The sequence below is a fragment of the Canis aureus genome, chromosome 1, assembly GCF_053574225.1.
Source record: "Canis aureus isolate CA01 chromosome 1, VMU_Caureus_v.1.0, whole genome shotgun sequence".
Classification (NCBI taxonomy): Eukaryota; Metazoa; Chordata; class Mammalia; order Carnivora; family Canidae; genus Canis; species Canis aureus.
The window spans coordinates 103,187,839-103,210,301 of record NC_135611.1 but is presented as its reverse complement, the minus strand read 5'-3'; the positions used below and the strand labels follow the sequence as shown (position 1 = coordinate 103,210,301).

General features: G+C 58.6%; 1 protein-coding gene across 9 annotated transcripts; it reads right to left on the bottom strand.

Annotated features, from left to right (window-relative positions):
- Positions 1 to 23: 23 nt before the first annotated feature.
- On the bottom strand, positions 24 to 21,234 carry PPP6R1 (protein phosphatase 6 regulatory subunit 1). Of its 9 annotated transcripts, none has more exons than XM_077914695.1 (24): positions 20,723 to 21,234; positions 12,242 to 12,474; positions 11,722 to 11,908; positions 11,481 to 11,618; positions 11,333 to 11,398; positions 9,937 to 10,049; positions 9,718 to 9,831; positions 8,967 to 9,129; positions 8,729 to 8,881; positions 8,449 to 8,583; positions 8,019 to 8,083; positions 7,814 to 7,929; positions 7,633 to 7,718; positions 7,437 to 7,526; positions 7,268 to 7,365; positions 4,756 to 4,813; positions 4,495 to 4,667; positions 2,264 to 2,454; positions 1,993 to 2,173; positions 1,828 to 1,898; positions 1,611 to 1,692; positions 1,178 to 1,288; positions 1,025 to 1,096; positions 24 to 925 (listed from the first exon to the last, which is right to left on the bottom strand). In XM_077914695.1, exons 2-24 carry the CDS (start codon positions 12,466 to 12,468, stop codon positions 922 to 924), a joined length of 2,694 nt encoding a protein of 897 aa, XP_077770821.1. In that variant the 5' UTR covers positions 12,469 to 12,474; positions 20,723 to 21,234; the 3' UTR covers positions 24 to 921. The 9 variants fall into 9 exon arrangements, with proteins under 9 accessions (XP_077770821.1, XP_077770801.1, XP_077770812.1 ...); XM_077914675.1 differs by lacking the exon at positions 20,723 to 21,234 and adding an exon at positions 20,232 to 20,376; XM_077914686.1 differs by lacking the exon at positions 20,723 to 21,234 and adding an exon at positions 20,049 to 20,177.
- Between the last annotated feature and the right edge of the window lie 1,229 nt (positions 21,235 to 22,463).

The following is a 22,463-nucleotide window of genomic DNA, read 5'->3' as shown; positions in this document are numbered from 1 at the left end:
TCCAGATTCCAGAACTCATGGTCTGAGCAGGAATTTAAACTGTCTTTATTTATATTTGCAATATGAAATAGAAGCTCAGCACGAACACACGCACACTCACGCCAGCCTGGGGAGAGGGAGCTGGGACAAGGTCACTTGGCAGCTGGGCTGGACCCCAGACCCTTGGGCATAGGAAGGGGACCCCAGCCAGACCCCCGCCAACTCCCCACCCCCGGGGTCCATGGGAGGTGCAAGAGGGGGCTCTCAGTGAGTGCATCAGGGCCCCATGGGAATGTCACCGGAGAAACCCCCTGGATGGGGACTGCCAGCTCCCACAGAGCCAGCAGAGCCAGGTGGGTCCTTTATCTCCCAGCCAGGGTCAAAGTGCAGGGTCCAGGGCAAGGGTTTGGGCAAAGGCACGGCCCCCACTCGGGCCCTCCCCCGAGGTGGACCTGACCAAGTGTGGGTGTGGACATCTGCACTGGAGGCTGGGGGCATGGTGGGAGGGGAGAGTGGGCAACGGCCCCAGGACCCTACACAGCACCCCCATCCCCCACCCCACCGGGATGGGAAGCAGGTCCCACCAGCTGCCCTGCCTGGCCGGGCCTGCTCCTGGCTCTCCATCCACCCACTCTCTCTCTGTATATAATATATAATATAGGTCTCTCTCTCTCTCTCTCTTCTTTTTCTCTACTCAACTCTGTTTCTTTATTCTAGGAGACAAAACTCCATAATTTCTTTTCTCAGTGCAAATGGAGGTGGGTAGGGGCCTGTCTCCCTGGCACCGGGCTCCTGGGAGTCTAAAGGAGAGAATGTGGGGGCAGAGAGGGTGGGGACAGGGTGATGGGGCAACAGGGCCACTATGGGCCCCACCCTGCCCCCACTCGGGCAGGGTCCACGTGGAGTACAGAGGATTTAGCCGCCACCACCGGGACCGGGCAGTTACCTGGGAACCAAGAGATACCCATATGAGAAGCCCGCTATCCCCCAAGCACCCACCTGTGCAGCCCCAGCCCACCTACCACCCATGGCCCTTGCCACTCACTGGGAACCCAGGGACGCTGGCCCTCCGGGGGCAGAGCCATTGGGCATTGGAGGTGGCTCAAGGGCCTGGGCACTGTCAGGAGATAGAGACACAGAAAGGTCAGTGCCTCCCCCCACAGGACACCAGCTACCCTGGAGGCTGCACGGCACTCACCTCTGGCTATGAGGGAGCCCTGAGGGCTCTGGGCTCTTCTCCCCCTCTGTGGTCTGGGGGTGCTGGCAGGCCCCGGAGGCTGGAACAGAGGTAGCAGGGTCTCTGGTTGCACTGTTGAGAGTGGGGTGGGCTGGGTATCAGTAAGGTTACCATCACTGACATTCCGCTAGACCCTCCTATCAGAGACCCCTGGGAACCACCCCAGGCAGGAGGAGCTCAGGGTTGGATGAGACGCAGGCTCCACACACTGTCTATCCCCTTCTGGAAGCCATCTTTCCCCCGGGGGCTGACTGGGGAGATCTGGGCACCCACATGTGGGTATGGGCACAGCACAGGACCCTCAGCTGCCCGGAGGCCCTGAGTGGTGCAGAGACAACCCAGGGGCCAGGCTCCACCTGCCTCCCCCTAAAGCAGCTGCTCCCCAGTCAGTCACCTGTCCAAGGAGCTGGGGGTGGAGCATGTCCCTCTGAGTGTGGCCTGGAGGTCCCCAATGCTGACCAAGGACTGGCAGGGGGCTGTGAAGAGAAAGGCCAGGGAACACAAGGCTCAGTAAGCGTGATGCTACTCTTGCACTTCGCCCCAGTGTGCCAAGTGTGCACCAGCCTGGGGGACAATGGGGAGCGCAGGTGGGGCTAGGCGGCAGCGCTCACCCGAAGGCTCTGCTACTTTGCTGCCATCTGTGGCTTCCTGAGGTGCTGAGGGGGACACGGGGTCCTGAGACCTGGGGGCAAGAAAAGCAGCCCGAGGGCCAGCAGGGGTCAGCACTCCAGCCTCAGTGAACTGGGACCTGGGTACCCGTCTGCCTGAAGCCTCACCTGAGCTGCAGGGTGGTGCAGGCCACAGGGCCGGCCAGGCTCAAGGCAGGGAGGTCCCGGGGTATGCTGAGGGACCCCTGTGGGGCAAAGAGCCCAGAGCTCGGCTCCTTCTCCCCAGAGTCTCGGGGGCCGGTCAGGGTATCTGTAGGCACTGAGTCAAAGGTGGCTGTCCAGCTGGGGCCTGGGGGGAGGGAATGGAGGGGCGGGGTGAGCACCGGAGGCAGACACCCCATGGGCACCCCATTGCATCCCACCCTGTGCCTTCACCCACCCGGAGGCTGGGGGCCGGGGCTAGGATAAGAGGGGGGCCCGGCGCCCCCACCAGCCACACGGCCGTCACCGTCGTCCTCGTCCTCCTCGTCGTCATCCTCCTCTTCCTCGCTGTCTGTGCTGCCCCCACTCCTGCCCAGAAACCACCTGTCAGCGGCTGTGCTGCCAGAAGGGATGGAGGAGGGTGGATGGCTGGGAAGCCACAGGACAGACAGGTCATGGCCTACCAGGGCCCAAGGTATGGCAGGCAGGTGGGCGCCCTGAGTGCCCTACGGAGGCGCTGAGGGCCGACCTGACACCCTCCCTCCACATGGGAGCTTGGGCAGACTGAGAACAATATCTAGCCACTCCAAAATTATGGTCTAGGTGTTGACCAATGCTCGACCCGAGCCCCTGGGGAAAGTCCGACTGGCCTACATGGCCACTAACTGCGAAACAGCTAAACAAATCACGAGGTTCCCAGGACGCCAGATGCCCGCTAGAGCTGGTGGGAACTGTTTTTACAGTTGCTGACAGAAAAGGAACCCGTGTGCAAACAGGTGAACACAGTTGAAGACAAATGAAGATACCCGCCAAACAGGAGAGAAGGGGCATCTCCCAAAGCCACAACCAACACCGCACTCAGTGCTGGAGGACCAGCTGTCCCCCCGGGGTCAGGAGCAAACAGATGCCTATTCCCCACTCTGTTCAGGACCGTACTGCAGCCCAGAGAAGCGAGAACATGAAAAGAAAAACATCCAGACCAGAAAAGAGAGTAAAACCCAATATGCAGATAGCCAGGCCATATAGAAAAGACCCCAAGGAACCCATTAAAACTGTCACAGTGTGGGGGAACCCTGGGTGGCGCAGCGGTTTGGCGCCTGCCTTTGGCCCAGGGCGCGATCCTGGAGACCTGGGATCGAATCCCATGTCGGGCTCCCGGTGCATGGAGCCTGCTTCTCCCTCTGCCTGTGTCTCTGCTTCTCTCTCTCTCTCTCTCTGTGTGTGTGTGTGTGACTATCATAAATAAATTTAAAAAAAAAATTGTCACAGTGTGTATGAGTGCCGCAAGCTGCAGGACACATCTCATCCACACGTCCACTGCATTTCCACGCTCGGGACAATCTCAAAATCCCAATTACATAAAATACTCAAAAAAAAACAAACAAACAAAAAAAAAAAACAAAGGAAGCACAAAACTTACACTCTAAAAAAGACCTAAGTAAACGGAAAGACATTCCAAGCTCACAGACCGGATGACGGGATACGGTTCCTAGGTCGTGAGGTAACCCACAGGTTCAGGGCAAGCCCTCTCACCCAGCCAGCGTCCTTGTTGAAATGAACAGGCTGACCTTACAAGTCCCACCAGTCCTTCAAAAGCAATGCTGGAGGACTCACTTCCTACTTTCAACCCTTCCTACAATGGTCGTGGAGATAGGGAGGTCCTGCCATGAAGACTAGCAGCCCCGGAGTTGCCAGAAACCAACTCACACAGGGATAGCTAAGTGCACCCAGTGTCTCCCACGAGAGGTGCAGGAGGCGGCGCCGGACCCCCACCTCACAATACACAAACAGAGCTCAAAACAGGATCGAATGGGGAAACGCAAGAGCTAGCACCATCACACTCCTAGAAGAGCACATGGAGTGAACCATGACCTTGGGGTTATCGGCTTGGCCACCCAGCAGATGGAGCAAGGCACAAACACAGCTACTGGGGCGGTGGACCTCACAAGTGCAGGAAGTCAGGCCAGTGCCAGCCTAGGGACACACGGGGGCTGTCTGGGCACACTGTCTTGGGCACACTATCTGAGCACACTGAGACCCTCAAGCCAGAAACCACAGGGGCAGAGGCTCTGAGATGCTGTTCACAAGGCACAAGCCCACCGAGTCAGGGACCGTGGGGCCAGCCAGCACCACAGGCATCTAGGAGCTGGCCACAGCTTACCCACACTCAGCCCATCTCTCCCATTACCAGGAAGAAGAGACAGAGCTGGTGGGAAGCTCTAAGTACGAGCTGACCTAGAGGAGCAGAGGGGAGCACCGGAGACATGCCTGGGCCAGGCCGCAGGTCTAGGACTCATCGACTTCCCAGCCCCACACAGGCTGGTACACTCCTGCCTTGGCATCTGAGCTACCCTGAGCTGGAGAGGCACCCCACCTAACACACACATTCCCTTCTTTCTTTCCTCCTCTACTCCAGCTGGTGAAAAATAGGTCTCATGGACTGCACAGCCCCACTGCTGGGGAACTCACCGCACACCCGGGGGCTGGCCGCGGCGGGCTCCTCTGGCCAGCTGGCTGCCCTGCCAGGCGCCATCCTCTTCATCAGACTCCCCAGAGCCCTGGCCCTCCTCCTCATCCTCATCCTCGTCGTCAAATTGCTGGATGCGGTCCTTGTAGCATATCTCCAGCAGGTTGGCATTGGGCTGCAGGGTGCAGGGTGGGAGGGTGGGGTGGGTGGCGTGGGTGGCACTATCTGCAGCCCCCCACAGCCAGGGATAGAGCACCACTCACGTTCTCGTCGTCAGCATTGAGGGAGAATGTAATGTTAGCTGTCTTGTCAAAAGGCGCACTAGGAGAGAAGCACAGGGGCAGTGAGGAGTGGTGGGTGAGACCACAGCCCTCAGGAAAGGGGTCAGCCAGGTTTCTCCCGCATCCACTCAACACACTCTCACTGCTCAAGGTCCCACATCTGCACATCCACCCACTAGCCAAAATTCAACTGTAGCTTCAAATCAATGCCCATGACCTGTTGCAGTCATCTGTGGAGTGGCCCAACAGGCACCTTGGCAGCTGATGTCCAACACAGACATGCTCTGCCCTCCCATCTCAGCCTTTCCACAAAGACACCCCCAGGGGACAGAGCCTCAGCTCTAAGTGGTGGCAGGGCAGCCCTAGGCAGGCCACAGAGCACTTCTCATCTCAACCTCCTCCTCTCCATCCTAAGACAGAGATAGGATCTCCCTGCACACAAGTCACTGTGAGGACTTCAGGCTGCCATCAGGGTGAGTTCCTCACATAGAGGAGCCCCCTTCCTCTGGGAGCGAGGGTTCAGTGTTTGTGGGGACTTCACCCATCATGGCGGTAGTCAGGAAGCGAGCCAAAACCATGTGCGGCTCATCAGTCTGTTCCCAACTCTGTCCCGACTCTGTTCAGGAGCCACAGGCAACTGAAGCACAAGTCCACGACACCACGGTGAAGGAGGCCACTTCATGGCCATGACCGAGCAAGCTGTAGTTGTCACCCTGACCGTCTCCAGGGGGAGCCCGGGCTCCCCAAGTGCCCAGACACTGCTTGCTGGTGGGTGAACACCCCTCCACCAAGTGCAGGCCACAACACACACAGCTCGCCTGTCTGCAGCTGGGATTCTGAACTTGAGGCCCCAAAGTGACCGGCAGGGTGGCCCCGTCTTCCATCGAGGCCGAGCATACCCGGCACCCTCTGTTCCATCCTCTTTTGGAAAGCCTCATGGAAGCACAAAACCCATGCTCAGAAATTCAATCCATGGGTTTTAACTATGGACACAAAGTGCCAATGAGAACCTGGCTTCCACTCCACCAGAACACACAATCTTCCCACAGTCTCTGACTCATGTTCCCTAGAGCCGTCATCCGTCTGTGGGGTTGGGGGGGTGGGGTCCCACTGCCCTGTGTTCATCTGTCTAGTTCAGGAAATACATGGCCAGCAAGCTCCATGGACAAATGGGACCAACCACCCAAATGCCGCCTCAGCGTCGGACACCGCACAGACGCACTCACACCGCCTGCTCTCTTCCTAAAACTTGCAGAGCCCAGCACTCAGGTCAGGCTGGGGCAGTCCAGGGGCCACATGAGCCCTGTAGGGCAGCATATTCAGCATAAAAATTATAAAAATATTCATGTATTTTTCATTTTAGAATGCTTCATGGCTTTCCAAAGTTTCAAGTTTTTAACCACACTGCAAATTATCTGATGGAGAAGACAACACAATCCATGGAACAATCAGTCTGTCCTCCTGTGGGAGGGGCTTCTCCAGGGCCCCAGGCCCCCGACACATGGCCAGCACTGCCCGGCCTTCCATGCAATGGGCACTGGGCTGGGCAGAGCAGCAGCACACACAGGTCTCTGTTCCCAAGGCAACCTCTGTCTGGCATGAGAAAGGCCAGCAGCTGAGCACAGCCCATCATGGTGCCTTCACCCTGAGCCACACAGGGGCGATCCTGCTCCCACACCGACCAGCATGTGTCTCAGTTGCCCCAGAGACTCCGAGCCCAGAGCCAAGGATGATGGTAGACACACAATAGGAAGACCCCCCGAGATGTACCCAACGCACAGGGGATGAAGCAGATGGGGACCCCAAGGGGCAGCTGAGGCCCCTCCTGCCTGTCCCTGGACTCCACCCCTTGGCTACCCCCTGCCCGCCCTCCAGTGGTCCCTCTACTTTCCCTCAAGGCATTACCAACTCCTTCCTCAAAGTCACCCCTTCTACTCCAATGGCACTTCCTCCAGGGACCTTACAGAGGATGGGCTCCCTCCCAGACCACCTCCTGGCCAACCTCGCTCCCACCCCGACCCGAGCTCCCCTCCAGCTTTGCTGCCATAAACTTGCTCATCAATTTGCAAAACGGTAGAAAACTCTATTTTTTTTTTTCTGACTACAAAAAGAACAGATGCCTGTGGTAGAAAACTTGGTAACTAAAGAAGAAAGTTGATGACTGCAACACCAAGTTAAATTGCTATTGCTCAACAAAGCAGCTGTAGAAGTCACCGAAAGCTCAAGTTCTCCTGTAAGCACAGGGCCTGGTGGAGGGCTGGGGGCTGCTCTGGCATCAAGGGGTCATCCCACCAGCTACACACGCAGCTGACTCCCCAAGGAGGGGACAGAGGAGCCCCAGCTGGTCGCTCCCCATGCTGAGCCCAAGTGCCAGGACTGGTGGGACCAAGGAGGACGCAGGAAGCCTGGCAGAAAGTGCCACAGGGCCAGGGAGTGCTCGTGCTCCCACCTGCTGTGTTCTCACCCCTGCTCGCCTACAGAAGAGCACACTCACTTCACGCTTTCTTCCTGCTCCCCAAACTCCTCATCATTGAAGCCAAAGTGGTCGATGAAGGCTGAGGTCATGCGCTGCATCTGGAAGTCCATGAAGGCCTGTGGAGGAGCAGTGGTCAGGGATGGGTGGGGCCAGGCAGAAAGGGGCAGGCCCCTGGCCCCCAGCCCACCTGCTGCAGTACTGCCTCCTCGGGGAAGTTGAACTCCTTGAGCCGGTCGTCCTCATCATCGCTGGAGGAGTGCAGGTGGTGCGTGCTCACCTGGGGCATGGGGGCAGGCAAGGGGTGAGGGCCAGGATGGCAGGGTGCAGCCTCAGGGAGGTGCAGGTGGAGAACAGAACCGCGGCAGAGAGCTGCGGTGCCTTACCAGGTCCACCATGTTCTTCTTGTTCGTCTCGGCCAGGGGTCCGGCCACAAAGGCCTCCCACCGCTCCTGCTGCTCACCCGGCAGTTCTGTTCAGCACAAAAGAGACAGGACGTGAGGCCCCCCCCACTACAGCCAGCAGCCCTGCCCCCAGCCCTGGGGCGACACCCTCCCGGACCCTCACCCTTCAGCAGCTGCCCCAGCTGCTCAGCATTGGGCCCCTTCTCCGTGTTCTGCACCAGGGCGTTGGCCAGTCTCGTCAGGTGGCCCATGTAGCCTTTGCGGGGGCCCCCGGTAGACCTGGGCAAGATCGGAGGCCGCAGCTGGACATGGGCCCATGCGCCCCCGCCCCGCCCTCCCCAAGGGCAAGAAGTCCAGGGGCCGCTCACTGCACAAGGTCGTTCTCTTCCCAGGATGTCAGGATGCGCTCCACCAGGCGGCACTGCTGCAGGAGCTGTGAGGGCAGTGGAGACAGTGGGGGCACCGGGGACATGGGGGCAGGGCCAGGACGTGCCCCTCCCAGCACCCAGGGGGATTTACAGAGGAGTGGGAGGGGGGGTGGGGGCCATGTCCAAGGCCCTAGGCTATAACCCAGGAAGTACCTCCCCTAGAGTAGCATCTGTCACCCCAGAGGACACTGCTGCCCCCTGAGGGCTCCCGTCTGCACCCGCCTGCACATCATCCTCCATTTCTCCCAGACAGACCTAAGGACAAGGCTGAGCCCCTGGCCCCCAGCATGTGAGGCCACCTAGAGAAGGCAGAGGGATACAGTGGGTGACCCACAGGAACAGAGTGGGGTACCCGGGAACCCCAGCTTACATGTTTCACAACGGGATTTGGGACAGGCATCTCAAGGCTGCTGTCGGAAGGAGGCCCAGCACTGAGCATGGCACTCACACAGAACTCCACTTGGGCATGCAGGAAGTTGTTGAACATGTAGTGGAAGAAGAGGTCCTGGGGGGCGGGCAGTGGAGGCTGGCATGGAAAGGCCCCTCATCCACCCCTGCCCAGGGCCCCCTCCACCCCCTCATCCCCATCCCGCCCTTCCCCACCCTGCCCGGGCCCTCCACCCCACCCCACCCCACCCCCTTCTCCGCACCAGCATGGTGTTGGGCACATCCAGTGCCAGGAGCTCCTGCGTCAGGGCTGGGTCGTTGGCGCTCAGAGCGCTGGCCAGCAGCTTGACCACATGCAGCCGAGTATTGCCCAGAGGCGGGGCCAGGTTGCCCCAGGTAGTACGCAGTGGCTCCAGCTACAGGCACATGGGAGGCTCAGTGCCACCTAGAACCGTGGGGCTGCCCTCCCTGCCACCCTACATCCTTGGACTCCCAGCCTACCTCAGGGGGCTCAAGCAGAAGCTGGTGGAAATGGCTGAGCCGTGGGCGCAGGGCGTGCAGGGCGCCCACACTGGACATGCTGCTATCCAGGGTCGCCTGGGCCAGAAGCTCCAGCTGCCCATCCACACTGCTAAAGAAGTTGTTCACGGTCACAGACTCGGACCTGCAGGGGGGACAGGATGCAGGGCCTGTGTGCACGCATATGCATATGTATGGCACATGTGGAAGGGAGAGACAAGCTGCTTCCTGTGGAAGTACAGCGTGCACGGGGGGAGGGGGGGGGATGTCCAGGGATCATGGGCCTATAGGGCCCTGGACTCGGCCAGTCAGCTCAAAGCTACAGGTGGTTTACATGGCCTCAGACAGGAACTGAGAACTCCTCTCCCAAGACCCTAAGTGGTGGGATGCCTGGGTGGCCCAGCGGTTGAGCGTCTGCCCGACTTGGGGTGTGATCCCAGAGTCCAGGATTGAGTCCCACATCGGACATCGGGCTCCTGCGGACAGCCTGCTTCTCCCTCTACTTGTGTCTCTGCCCCTCTCTCTCTCATAAATAAATAAAATATTTTAAAAATACAAAAAAAAAAAAAAAAAAAAAAAAAAAAAACAGATTCTTTAAAAAAAGACCCTAAGTGGCCACCAAGAAGGGGATGCTGCTTGTAGATGACAAGTCCCCACAACCTTCACCCCTAAAAAGAAGGAGAGGGTCTCTGGGGGATGGCAATAGCTGCCTGGGGAGGCAGGGCCCCCTCACCTTGGCCTTCGGGGTTCCAGCAGGGTCAGGAGCACCTGGATCCCGCTCACAATGACAGACTGGCTCTGCTCTCCCTCCAGCATGTTGCTCAGGAGCTGTTCAATCGTCTCCTGCCTGGAGCAGGGGTCGGGACAGGGGATGAGGGTGGGGTCGGGGTGGGGGTCATGGTGAAGGGCCCCGGACATCTTCCCGCCCTAGGCCTTGGAACCACAAACCCACTTCTCCAGGGTGGTCAACAGCTGGTCGGGCTCTAGGCTGTCTTGGACCTGGATCATCTGCTCCCGGCTCAGGCGGATGATGTCGCACAGGGATTGGGATGCATTGGAATGTTGCTGGGGAGGCAAAGAGAGAGCTGAGGATGCCAGCCCAGCACCTGTGCCCTTCATGTCCTGGAGCTGACCGCCCCACCCTTAGGAAGAGGAGTGGAGGATCACACAGACAGGGAGACACAAGTGCCAAGGCAAGGAACACAAGGCATCAAATATCAGGAAAGAAGACGGTGAGAACCTGGGAAACCAGGAAAGTTTCCACACCATTTGCCGTAGCCAAAGGAGGGAACAACCACGAGGTCTACCAACTGGTGAGCACACAAGCTACTGTGACTCGTCCATGCACCAGCACTCCACTGCATGGATACACACGGAACACCCGGTGCTGACGCAGGGGCTACACAGCAAGACCAGGCACCATGTGATTGCATTTACAATAACAAGTCCAGCAGAGGCAAACCCCAAGGCAAAATGCACCCTGGGAGTGGTGGGCCCATGAGGGGAAGGGGCAGCTAAGGAGCACAGGCTTTCCTTCGTGGAGTAAGGAAAAATTATTCCCAGATCCACAAGGTGATAACCAGACAATTTTGTGAACACATTAAATGCTGCTCTAGGTTCTTTATTTTAAACATGTGACCCATATGGTACATAACCCTCTACCTTCGGTGAAGATGTTACAGGAAAAAAACAGAAAAGAACCATGAGCAGAACTCCCAAGTCTAACCCTATACGCAGCTACCAGGGCCCACCTGCACAGACCCCAGAACCCTCCAGGCCATGGGCCACACTTCAGAGCCCCTCCCAGGGCCCCTGATCCCTCTGCCCCTGGGGGCCTGCCTGGGACAGGCAATGGGTCTGCCTGGGACCCACACCTGTGGACCTCTGTTCTGTAAGCCAGCAGCACGGGAAGATAAGGCGAGGGCCCCTGCGCTGCAGTGAGGATGTGGGGCCTCTGAATGGATTCTCTGAAGGACTAGCAAGATGTACCAAGGCACAAGAGACATGAAAACCTGCCAGATCACAGTCAGCAGGGGAGTGGGGAAGGGTCCCCTAGAAAAACTGGCATTGAGGGGGTGGAGCCTGAAGCTGCTGGCCAGACCTCTGACCTGTCAAGAGACGCTGGGCCAAGCTCCTGGCTCAAGAGACACGTTCCCTGTGGGCAGCACCCCTTTGCTACTTACAGCAGGTGCCCTGTCAGTGAGCGGCTGCAAGGGCCAGCACCCACACAGCATCTCCTCAGTTCACCTTTTAGGAAGGGAGGACGGGGCGAGGCTGGCGTGAGGAGCAGATGTGAGGGGAAGAGACCGGGCCACAGGTGTGACAGCAGGCGAGGAGAGGACACTCACATTGTCATCCTTCGACGGGTGGATCTGTTCTATGAGCCGCTGCACAATCTTCTCCTCGTTGAGCCACTGGGGGTGAGAAGGTGGGCCTCTGCTCACTGCCCCCTCCCTCCCCCAGTCCCCACCCCCCTCCCCAAGCCCCCACACTCACGTTGACCACATCCTGCCTCAGCTGTGGCCGCTCCACGCAGGTGAGGAGACGCAGCAGGAGGTCCATGATGGCTGAGGTGCCAATGTGCTGTAGCAGCAGGTCAACGAAGTCATCCTTCTTCCGCAGGAAGGACACAAGCTGGGGACAGGAGGGACAGCACATGTCACATGGCAGGACCAGGGCCTGTGCCCACCAGCGCACCCACCCGCCTCCCGCCCTCACCCCAGGTTGGCAACGGTACCTGGTCTGTCTTGCGGTTAATGAGGATGCCCATGACCTTGCTGAAGAAGCTGGCCAACAGTGGGTTGAGGCTGCCGCTGCTCTGTAGGAAGCCATAGAGCCGGTTCAGGAGGGACTCATCAGCACCCAGCGCATCATTGATCTGGGGCACATCTGAGGTCAGGATCTCACAGGCCACACTGGGGTACCTGGGGAGAGGGGGGAAAATGCCAGGGAAGCTGGCTGGGTCCTCCTCGCCACCACCCTCCATGCCCTCCTTATAGAACCCACTCGTGGCTCCCACTGCCCCTGAGGCTCCAGCCCACCTCCTGAGCTTGGGCCCCACCCTCACCTCCTCCCAGACTCCAATCCCTTCTAGTCTGGCCAGGCCCATCAAACTGGCCAGGTGACCTTCTCTAAAATCTAACTTCAACCCTCACCTCCGTGTCCCCTACCTGCACGGGGCCCAACACCCCACATCGGAGGTGGCAGTACCAACAAGTTGGGGCAGCGGTAGGGGGACAGAGCGGGCAAGGGCTCACTTGTAGCGCAGTCGCTCCTCGCCACTGGCTGGCGGCTCCTGGGTGACCCAGGCCACCATGGCCTGCAAGTGCGGTGGCTGCAACAAGAAGTCCAGTAACTTGCGGTTGACGACCTTGCACTCCTGTAGCACGTCCTCCTCGTCCAGTAGCTCAAGCAGGCTCAGGTCCTCCCGCTCCAGCAGCGTGTCGAGGTGTGAGCTCGTGTGTAAGTCAAACTTCCAAAACATGGCGCCCTGAGGGCAGGGGTCTGTCACACAGCAGGCTGTGCTGGGACTGCCCTACTCCCTCCTCCACCTTGGTCACCCATCACCCAGATGACCGCGAAAGCTTGCGAGGAGGTCACTTCATACCAGAGGCCAATCACCCTGACCACCTCTTGGCCCCCAGGTCCCGGTTAAGTCTTGGGTGGGGGGCAAGAGGCATGGCATACACCAGGCCCACAAGGAGACCCCTAAGGCTGCACACGGAGCCATGGGGATCCTGTCCCCTCCAGGGCCTGTGTCCTCCGTCCCACATCTGGGCAGGGACCCCCAGGGGTGGAACTGTGGAATAGTCCAGTGGAATACTGAAACCTCTGGCACTGGACTCACTTCACTCTATTTACTGAGCAAATTCAAATGGCCAGTACGCAGCTGCCAGCCAGCCCAGCAAATCACCATGCCACGTGCAGGGTGTGGGGCAGTGGCAGAGGGAAGTCTGAGATGTCCCCAGGCTGTGGCTGTTGCCTGGATGCTACATACACACACACAAACACACCCAACCCCCCCACCACCACCCAGTGGCCAGACAAGGAAGAGGAAAAGTGGGGGAGGGGGGGTCTTTCAGAAGAGCCACCGATTGGGGCCCAAAGGAACAGGATAGAGTCACTGACTCAGTGGGGAGGAGGACAAGGCTGTCTCCCACCACCTGAAGGATGGCGCCCTTCATCCCCACCAGCACCGAGACCCTGTGTGCCCGGCTGTAGTGCCACCCTGACCCACCCCAGCACAGGTAGCTAGCTGCCATCAGGAGCACCATGCCAGGAGCACTCACTAGGCGCCAAGTGGGTCTGAGCCCCCGATGCGCACACACTCAGCTGCTCCTCTGAAGACACCTACAGGCTCCCAGTCTGATCACCTGGTAGGCCTGCCCTGTACTTGCCGTCAAGCTCCCAAGCCCTGTATTCCCCACTCTGTCCACTGCGTAGAGCACCCACATCCCCCTCTGAGGGGCTGTCGCCACCCCTCTGCAAGGGAAGGTGGGGGCTCCCCGGCCACCACACAGGCGCCAACCACAGCTCCATGTATCACCTGCTTTGTGAAGACCACCTGAGGCAGAGGCCCCTCTCAGACCCACAGAGGCTGGTCCCCCTCCTATGTGCTCACCCTCACCTTCTCTGCCCCATTACCACCTTGACCACGGAAAACCTATCAGCCACAGATGGAGCACCAGCCCAAAGCAGAAAGCAGCTCTGACTCAACTCTCAAAGCAGCCAGGGCTTCAAGCCAGGGCAGAGTGGGGGCACATGTGGCCTCAAGCAGGACTGGCCTTCTGAGCCTGGGTGCTGGGGGCCGTGTCCCCTCAAGAGACGGCCCCCAGCACCCAGCCCTCCTTTCCGGCCTCCACAGGAGACCACTCACCCCCCAGCATGCTCCCCACCCTCCGTGACCAGAATAAGTGGCTTTAAATCTGCAATACCTGGGATTTTGGCCCAAGATGACTACAGGTGGAGTGGAAGACAGACGATCATGGAAGACAGCAGCGGACGCCAGGCCCCAGCTGGGGTGGCGAGGGCATCCTTACCGGCCTCCAGGCCCTGTCCTACAGCACACACCAACTCGCCCCTTAGCCCTACATCCTTCACCCCACATTGGCCACTTTTCTGAAACACAAACTTGAGTGCCTGATGTTCACTCCTGGCCAGAAGCCCAAAAGGGATTCTTGGGCCTCCACATTCGAGACCCCACAGGCCCCACCAGCCTTCCAGCGCTGCTCTGGCCAAGTCCAGCCTCTACCTGGGACCTCTAGCTCCTGTCATATGCTTGCCTACTGCCCAGTCTGCACACCTGGCTCTCTCCCACCTGCCCCACACCTGCCCAACCACTCAGAACCCCACCCCCAAGCAAGCTACAGCCAGGCTCCTCATAAGTCGACCTGTGACTGCCACTGTGGGGCATGCCTCCCTCAGCCTTTGGCTCTCCTGAGGAGCTCCCTGCGTGACATTACCACCCCACCACCAGGCCGGACATCTAGGCCTCCTGGCACCATGCTGGTGACATCAACAAACCACACTGGCTGTGGTGCTGACAGTGCTCTCAGGATTGTCTAATCTCAACCTACTCTCACAGCCACCCCCAAGGAAGGTGCTGAGGGCTCTATTTTATGGGTGAGGAAACTGAGGCACACCACAGCAACTGCCCACCCAGGCCCCTGGAAAGTAAAGTGTCAGGGCGTCAGGTCCCACCATAAACACAGAGAATGGACAGGCGCAGGCCCCAGTTTGTGCAGGGCTCTGGGCCCTAGCTCTGGCCATCCTCCCCCAGGCTCTGACCTGCCAACACCTCCACGTAGCTGAAGGCCAGGTCCTTCCTGGTCCTCCTCAGTGAGCAGACACCTCTAAATTCAGAGAGGAAGGCTCGACCTGGGCTCCTCACAGCCCTGCTGCACCAGCACACCTGCCCATCACTCAGCCACTGGAGGGGGGAGCTGAACCAGAAATCGAGGGGCTTCTCTCAATTTGCATGACCCTTTCTCCGACCAGGCCATCACCTCTCCAGACCTGCCCTGTGTCTCTCCGCGTAACACTCCATAGGCACGCAGACAGAGCTGGCGGAAATGGAACCTGACCACATATGGTCTGTGCTCAGGCACCCAGGGCTTCCTCCACTCAAATACCTCTAAATCCTGACCTGGCCGTTCCTCATCTACACTGGACACACTGGCCTTTCTGTTTGCAGAACACACCAAACCTGGGCTCTTCTTAGCCAACTTTGCTCTTGCTGCCTCGCCTGCCTGGGACATCCCAGGAACTGGCTCCTCCTTATCCTTGGGGTCTCCTACCAAGCACCTACCCCCAGAGGGGCTGAAGCAGTCCTCTGGCCCCACCTCTATCCACCAGCTCAGGACATGCACCCTGACCTGCAAGATGAGTCCTCCATCACACAGTACACACGCCTGGACCAGATGATGGTCCACCCAGCAGAACCCTCCTTACTGGGCAGCCAGGAGTGCCCGGGACAGCACTTAGCACAGACCCTGGTATGCAGTTCTTGCCCAGCAACCTTCCTGGGCACATTGGCAATTCCTTCCCCTTTCCCAGATCCTGATCTTCCAAAGGAACCTTTCCATACCTGATGGATGTCCTCCCTCATTTGATGACAAGGCCACGACGGGGCAGCATCACAGGTGAGGAAACTAAGGCCAGCAAGGGGCCTCCCCAGCCCCAAGGCACTGGTGGGCAGCGTGGGCATGCTTCCTGAGCTGGCAAAGCCAGGACCAGAACCACCTCGAGCGGCAAACAGCTCCATGGGGTGAGCACACAATCTCTTCCCACACCAGACACTCTCATGCCTGATGAGGAGACCAGAGAGTTCAAAGGCTACATACAGAGTGAATGAAGCCAGTCACCAAGGACCACGTGTTGTAGGGCTCCATTTATGTGAAATGTCTGGAAGAGGTGGACAAAAGGAGCTGGGAGAGACTGGGGATGGGGGCAGGGAGTGCCTGCTAACAAGTATGGGACTTTCTTCTGGAAAAAGTATGTTTCAAAAAAAAAAAAAAACACCAGTCCTGAAAGTTCTGAAATTGTACGCAATTTTGTCAATTATACCTCAGTGACAAAACCCCACTACAATGATGGCTGCACGGTTCTGAATACACCAGAAACCACTGACTTGTGCACTTTAAATAGATGAATCACACAACGTATGAATTACATCTCAACAAAAACTATTAGCAAAAACAAAACCAGAGTTGCCCAAGGCTGCGGTGACAGAGCCGGCTCAGACCCTGCTCCAAGTCCAAGTCACCCGGAGCTGACAAGATAGCAGCTGCCAGAAGAGCTGAGGCACAGAAAGCCTGCCCAGGTTCCCCTTCCCAACTATCAATGTCCCCAAAGGGGCAGGGTAGGGATAGGGCCTAGCCCCCGTCTCCTGAAAACCTGTGTAGCCGCATGGGCACCCACCCCATCTCGGCACCAATACAAGGAGGTGAAGCTTGGCATGGTTCCCATTTGACAGACGGGACACTGTGGCCGAGACGAAGAACCAGAACTCTGCCTGCCCTGCTCTCCTCACTACAGTTGAAAATTCTCAAAGTGGAGCCGTGCCCACTTCTGAAGCACCTACTTAAGAGGGCACGGGCTATGGGAACCACCCCAACCCCCCCTCAGATGGTCCACTTGGGCTGGCAGACAGGGCTTCCTTCCCCACGCAGCCTTTCCGGAGAACTGTTATGGGGTGGGAATGGGTGAGGCCACCCATGATAAGACAAGAGGGTGCTGGGTGGTGCAGGTACAGGCCCCAGGGGCCTAAGACCCAGGTGGCCCCTCACACTCTCCCTCAGGTCGCTCCTCCAAAAATCAGAGAAAGTTGCAAGGATCAGATGCAAGCAAGTGGTGCCGGGTACCGTACAAACATCCCTTCACAAGCCATACACAAAACAGAGCTGCAGATATGGCAGCTAAGAGTTCATGGCCGACCCCATCTTCGCAGGTATAACTTGCTGGAAGCCCCAGGAGTCTGATAGACAAGAGAGGGAGGCTCCATTCACACTCTCTAACGGGGTGAACCTGGGCCAGGCACTTGGCATCCTCGTCTGTGAAATGGGGCCACGCTGTTGGGACAGCTAGCTAAGGCAGGTGCTCCACAGGTGCAGGGCCCTTCCTGGGTACCCCTGGCCACATGGAAGCCCTGACACCCCTAGCAGAAGGGAAGGAGCTGGCCACTCACCCAGGAGTGACAACTCTAAACACAGAACCCAAAGAAAGACTGCTGGGCAACCCAGGTCATTCAAACACTCTGGCAGGCACCACACACACCCCCACCCCCACCTCATGCAACTTTTAGCAACCTTCAAGAAAGCGGAAGTGACTAGCAGTGGCTCTCAGTGTCAGTTTGAAAACCATGACTCTGGTTGCAAACGGAAGAAGGGGAAACCGTAAGCAAGAAAGGAAGCCATTAAACACGAGAACCACCTTTCCCTCTGCCAGCCTGGCACCATCACCTCGGGTTTCTTGCTCTACTGGATCGCTCTTAGGCTCTGACACCAGCTGCCCTCTCAAGAGTATGCCAGCCCTTGCCCGGGCTCCGAAAGGGCCTGGCTACAGCACCCAGAGTGCTATCCCCACGGTGCCGCTGCCGCCTCATAATCTAGGTCTATCCAGACACTGCTCTGCCTGCCAGGGAGCCTTTAGGCAGAGCCTTCATCTTCCACCCCTTCCTCGCCTGCCCTGGCCCCAAAGCACCCAGAAGTGGAGGTCAAGGGTGCAGAGGCCTCTGGGAGGGCCTCCAGGGTGGCCACCTGAGCTGCCACCTCAGCTATCACAGGCCCACAGGCTGCTCTAAGAGAGACCCAGGCTAGGTGAACCTACAAGGGGACAGAACCCACTACCAAGGGCACCTGGGTGGTTCAGTGATTGAGCATCTGCCTTTGGCTCAGGTCATGATCCCAGGGTCCTGGGACTGAGTCCCCCACTGGGCTCCCCACAGGGAGCCTGCTTCTCCCTCTGCCTATGTCTCTGCCTCTTTCTGTGTGTTTCTCATGAATAAAATACATAAAGTGTTAAAAAAAAAAAAAAAAAAAAAACACTACCAAAACGCCAGCCCCAGTCCCTTGCAGGGCTCAGCAGGCCCAAGGATGGGGAGACCACCTCCTTCAATTCATCCCAACCATCAGCTCTCCAAATCTGGAAAGGGGTAGAGGACTGCCATTCTTTTTTTTTTTTTTTTTAATTTTTATTTATTTATGATAGTTACAGAGAGAGAGAAAGGCAGAGACACAGGCAGAGGGAGAAGCAGGCTCCATGCACCGGGAGCCCGACGTGGGACTCGATCCCGGGTCTCCAGGATCGCGCCCTGGGCCAAAGGCAGGCGCCAAACCACTGCGCCACCCAGGGATCCCGAGGACTGCCATTCTAAGGACGGGGTAACAGTAACGGCAACCTCATGGCCTCTGGGGACCCAACGTGTGTGCTGGCTGCAGAACCCAGCACACACCTAGCCAGGGAGGCAGCAAGATATCCGTTAAGGACAAGGGACCACTGAGGCCAGACCCACAGTGGATGATGAGCTGGGACTTTCCCATGGCTTGGAAAAGCCTGGGAAGGGTCCCCAGTTAGAGGAGATCCCAAAGCACTCTCTCCCAGGGGAGGTGGCTGTTCTAGTCCACCCTTGGGGAGGGACTAATTAGGAAACACAGACACTACAGACCCCAGGCCCAGGACCGAGGGACCGGAAAGCTCACACTTAGGACCATCTCCTGGATCAGTTATGGGTTCCAAGGAGGAAAGGAAGGAACTAACAGACTCTGGAACATAGAGGAGCAGACTTGCTGTTCTAGGCTAATCCAAAATCAGAAGAGCCTGGGTTCCAATCCTGCCTCTCCAAATTTAATCCCTGTGGCCTTGGATCAGCTTGGGGTCCCACCAGCACTGAGCCTCAGTCTTCTCACTTGGGAGACACCTCATGGTGACTGTAGGACCACACCTCCCTCAGGAAGACCTATAAAACAGTGTTCAAAGAGAAAACCATGCTTTGGCCTGGAAAGGAGGGCGTGTCCCCACCCCCCATGTGCTGAGCCTGCCCCAGAGCGCTGGTGAGCCAGGAATGCCAGGAAGGCCTCTCTCACCAGAACTCCCAGGTCTCTCACCTCATCTCTTGCTGCAACCCGCATGGCGCTCAACACTCCCTCCACACCTGACTGCTCATAGGCACCCTCGCCTCTGCCCTGGCTGGCTGCTCCCTTTGCCTCCCCTCCAGCTCTTTGAGCCTGACTAGCTCCTCCTGGGTCCTTCAGGCTTCAGCACAGACACCACTTCCTCCAGGAAGCCTCCCCTGACTGTGTTAGGGGCCTGCTCCACGCTTCCACAGCTTCCGTGGTCACCCTGTGACAGCATCTGAGCGCTCTGTGACAGGATTCACTTGTACTGTCACCTGCCTCCCTCTGCATAAGACCAGGCTGACAGCTAGAAATAAATACGTGTTGAATTAATTAAAAACTCAAGTCCAGAGAGGAAAAAGGAATTGCTAAAGTCATTTCCCACAGATCCTGAGAAAAAGTGTTGGTGGTGGAGAGGTGGGGGTGAGGGGGAAGCCAGCAGGTTCTCCTTTGACACAGAGAAACAGTAGATGACCCAACAAAAACGACAGAAAACACGAAAGTAAATCAAAATACGCCACACAGCCACTCATGGGTGGCAACAGAGCAGATGAGACCAAACCATCTACGACACCCAAGCAAGAGAGCAGGGCTTCTCCACCGCAGCACTACTGACATTTGGGGCTGGAAAATACTGGAGGCGGGGGGCCACCCTGAGCTGTGCACTGTGCCATGGCAGCAGCATCCCTGGCCCCTACCCACCGGGTACCTGGAGTACCCTGTCATGTAACAACTGCTGTTTTCTGCCATTGCCAAATGTCCCCTAGGGGACACAGCCCCCCTGAGGACCGCTGCAATAGGTAACCCCAAACCTAGTAATGGTCCTGGAGCCCTTCCTGTGCCTTCTACAGCCTAGTGAGTCCCCTGAGCCACTGGAGAGGAAGAGCACTACCCTCAACACCGCCTTACAACTCGCTCAAGTTTCTTTACAACTCAGAACTCCGCACCACACCTGATTCATCTCCCTTTCCAGAAACATCCTGCCTCTAGGGCTGGGGTTCATGTGCTGTCTGTGGCCTCCGGCCGCAAAGAGGTGTGAAGGAGCCAGGGAGACCCTGAGCAGGAAGTCCACCGAGAAGGGGTCCTCCGCCGCCCCCAACGTCCGCCCGCCCGCAGACCAGCCCCAGAGCCCCACCTTCACAGACTTGCACGTGCTGTTCCTCCCACCCGGAAGGCCCTTCCTCCCACTCTCCATCTGTCAAGCCGGCACTATCCCTCGCGGACAGAAAGCGCCTCCGCCGAGCCAGTCCCCCCGGCGCCCCCTCTGCCGCCCGCACGCCCTAAGCCATCTCCATCACAACACCGCTAATTGTGACCGTCGGGCGGGGACTTTGTGCCCTCCCTCCCCCGCCGCCTACCCCCACGGCGACGGGGCCGCTCCCCAAGACCCCCGCACACGCCACGCCGGGGATGGGAGCTCCGGGGCGGGGGGGGTGGCAGGAGGAAACGGCGGACCCGTCCCAGGACGGGGATGGAGGGGCTCGGTCCGCGGAGGGGAAGTTGGACGAGAGGAGACTGGGGAGGGGCTGCGGCGGGGAGTCTAGGAACTAGGGGCGGGAGGAGGTTGTCCGGGAGGCAAGGGGAGCAGGCGTGGGCGGGAATCCTCCCCCAGCGGGGGCCGCTCACCTGCGCTGGGGGGCGGCGGCTCCTCGCACTCGGGGCTCATCCGGGCGCCCCCCCCGCCCCGCCGCCAGCGGCTCGGGCCCCTGCTGTGGAGCCCGGTTTGAGGGGGCGGGGGGCGGCCGCGGGGACTCGCGCACGCGCCTTCGGGCCTCGGGGCGGGAGGGTCCTGGCGCGCCGAGCCGCGGGGTGGCTGCGAGCGGACCGACGCGGGGGTCCGGGGCCCGCCGGCAGCCGGGGGTCGCGGGGAGGTCAGCGCGGTCTCTAGGCCGGCGGAGGCCCTCGGCGGGGAAGTCACCCCGGCTGGCCCGGCCCAGCGCCGCGCGGGAAAGCAAAGGCCGGTCAGGGAAGACGTCTCCTTCCGCAGTCCCGGCAGGCCGCAGGGCTGAGCAGCGGCCGTCGGAAGCCGAAGCCCACTTCCTCGGCCGCCCCCTTCCTCGCACCAGCTGGGTTTTCGGACTCTGCAGTCTTCTTGGGGCCTCCGCCGCCCGGCTCCGTCCGCCACTATCCCACAATCCCCTAGCGCAGGGGCACGCAGGAAGCCCCGCCCACCCGCCGCCCGCCTGGTGCGCGGAGGCCGCGCGCCCAGGACCGGCAGTGCGCGTGCGCTTGGGGGCCCGGCCGCTCCCCACCCGCCCAACCAGCCCACGGCCCCAGATGCGCTTGCGCTGGTTTGGGCCAAGGCTCTCTCCCCGAATAAACCCAGACAACCTAATGCGCAGGCGCCGTGTTCCTCTACGACTCCGTTCCAATGTCCAGAGATAATTCTGCTCCAGGATTTCTCTACCCGCTTGCTCCTGGAAATCTGTTCGCTACTCGGTCTCGTCAGATTATAATCCTGCTTCGGCTGGGGTCCAGCTCCTGGGGAATCCATAGCAGGTTTTCTCCCCAGCCGAAGTTGCGCGGTCCGCTCCCGCGCAGTTCTCGACCTTGTGTGCTGCACGCGCTTACCCAGGCTTTGTCTTCCTGTTGCCTCAGTTTCCCCAGCTTTCATGCCCCTCCCCCCCGCCCATGTTACAAGCCCACTGTAAGGATCAGACGACTGAGTGTGTGTACTGACAACTTTCATTTTTTTAACCTGCTCACACTTATTTCAGAGACACTTTACTGAATCGTATGCTTACGTGCATTTTCCTGTTCTGTTTGTTCTCTATTTCAAGGATGCCAGTTATGCATTTGTCCTTCACATCTCTTAATTTCTATCTGGTTGCTTTAATCTTTGTCATTTCCACCTGTATGTACTTATTATCACATGTCTCTTCCGGGACCTTGCTATTTCCAGGGTACGGGATGCACGGGATGTTTTTTGATCCTTGTTATCAGCCACCGACTGCCGTGTGACAGTCACCACCTCGGCAGCATGTGTCAGGTTCGCAGCCTGGAGCTGCCGTTGTAAAGGGTGGCAAGGCTCGTTCTTACCATGTCTCTTATATTCTGGCACCACAGGCTACCTAGAGCACCATCTCATACGGAAAGGCAGAAGCATCCGAGTCAAGCCTGTTAGCACGTTGCACAGCCTAGGTTGCCTCTTACCTGCCACCATCCGTTGGTCACAGCAAGTCACATGATCAATACCAAAGTCATGGGGCAGGAATTGACTCTCCACAGCCCACGGGTTGGGACAGTACTCTTCCAGAGGTGGAATGGGAGGAAGCAAATATTTTCCTGAGCGAGCCACCACAGCCCTCTGTTTCCTTAGTTTGCCTATTTTACCTTTTCATCTTTGAGGTTTTTTTTTTTTTTTTTT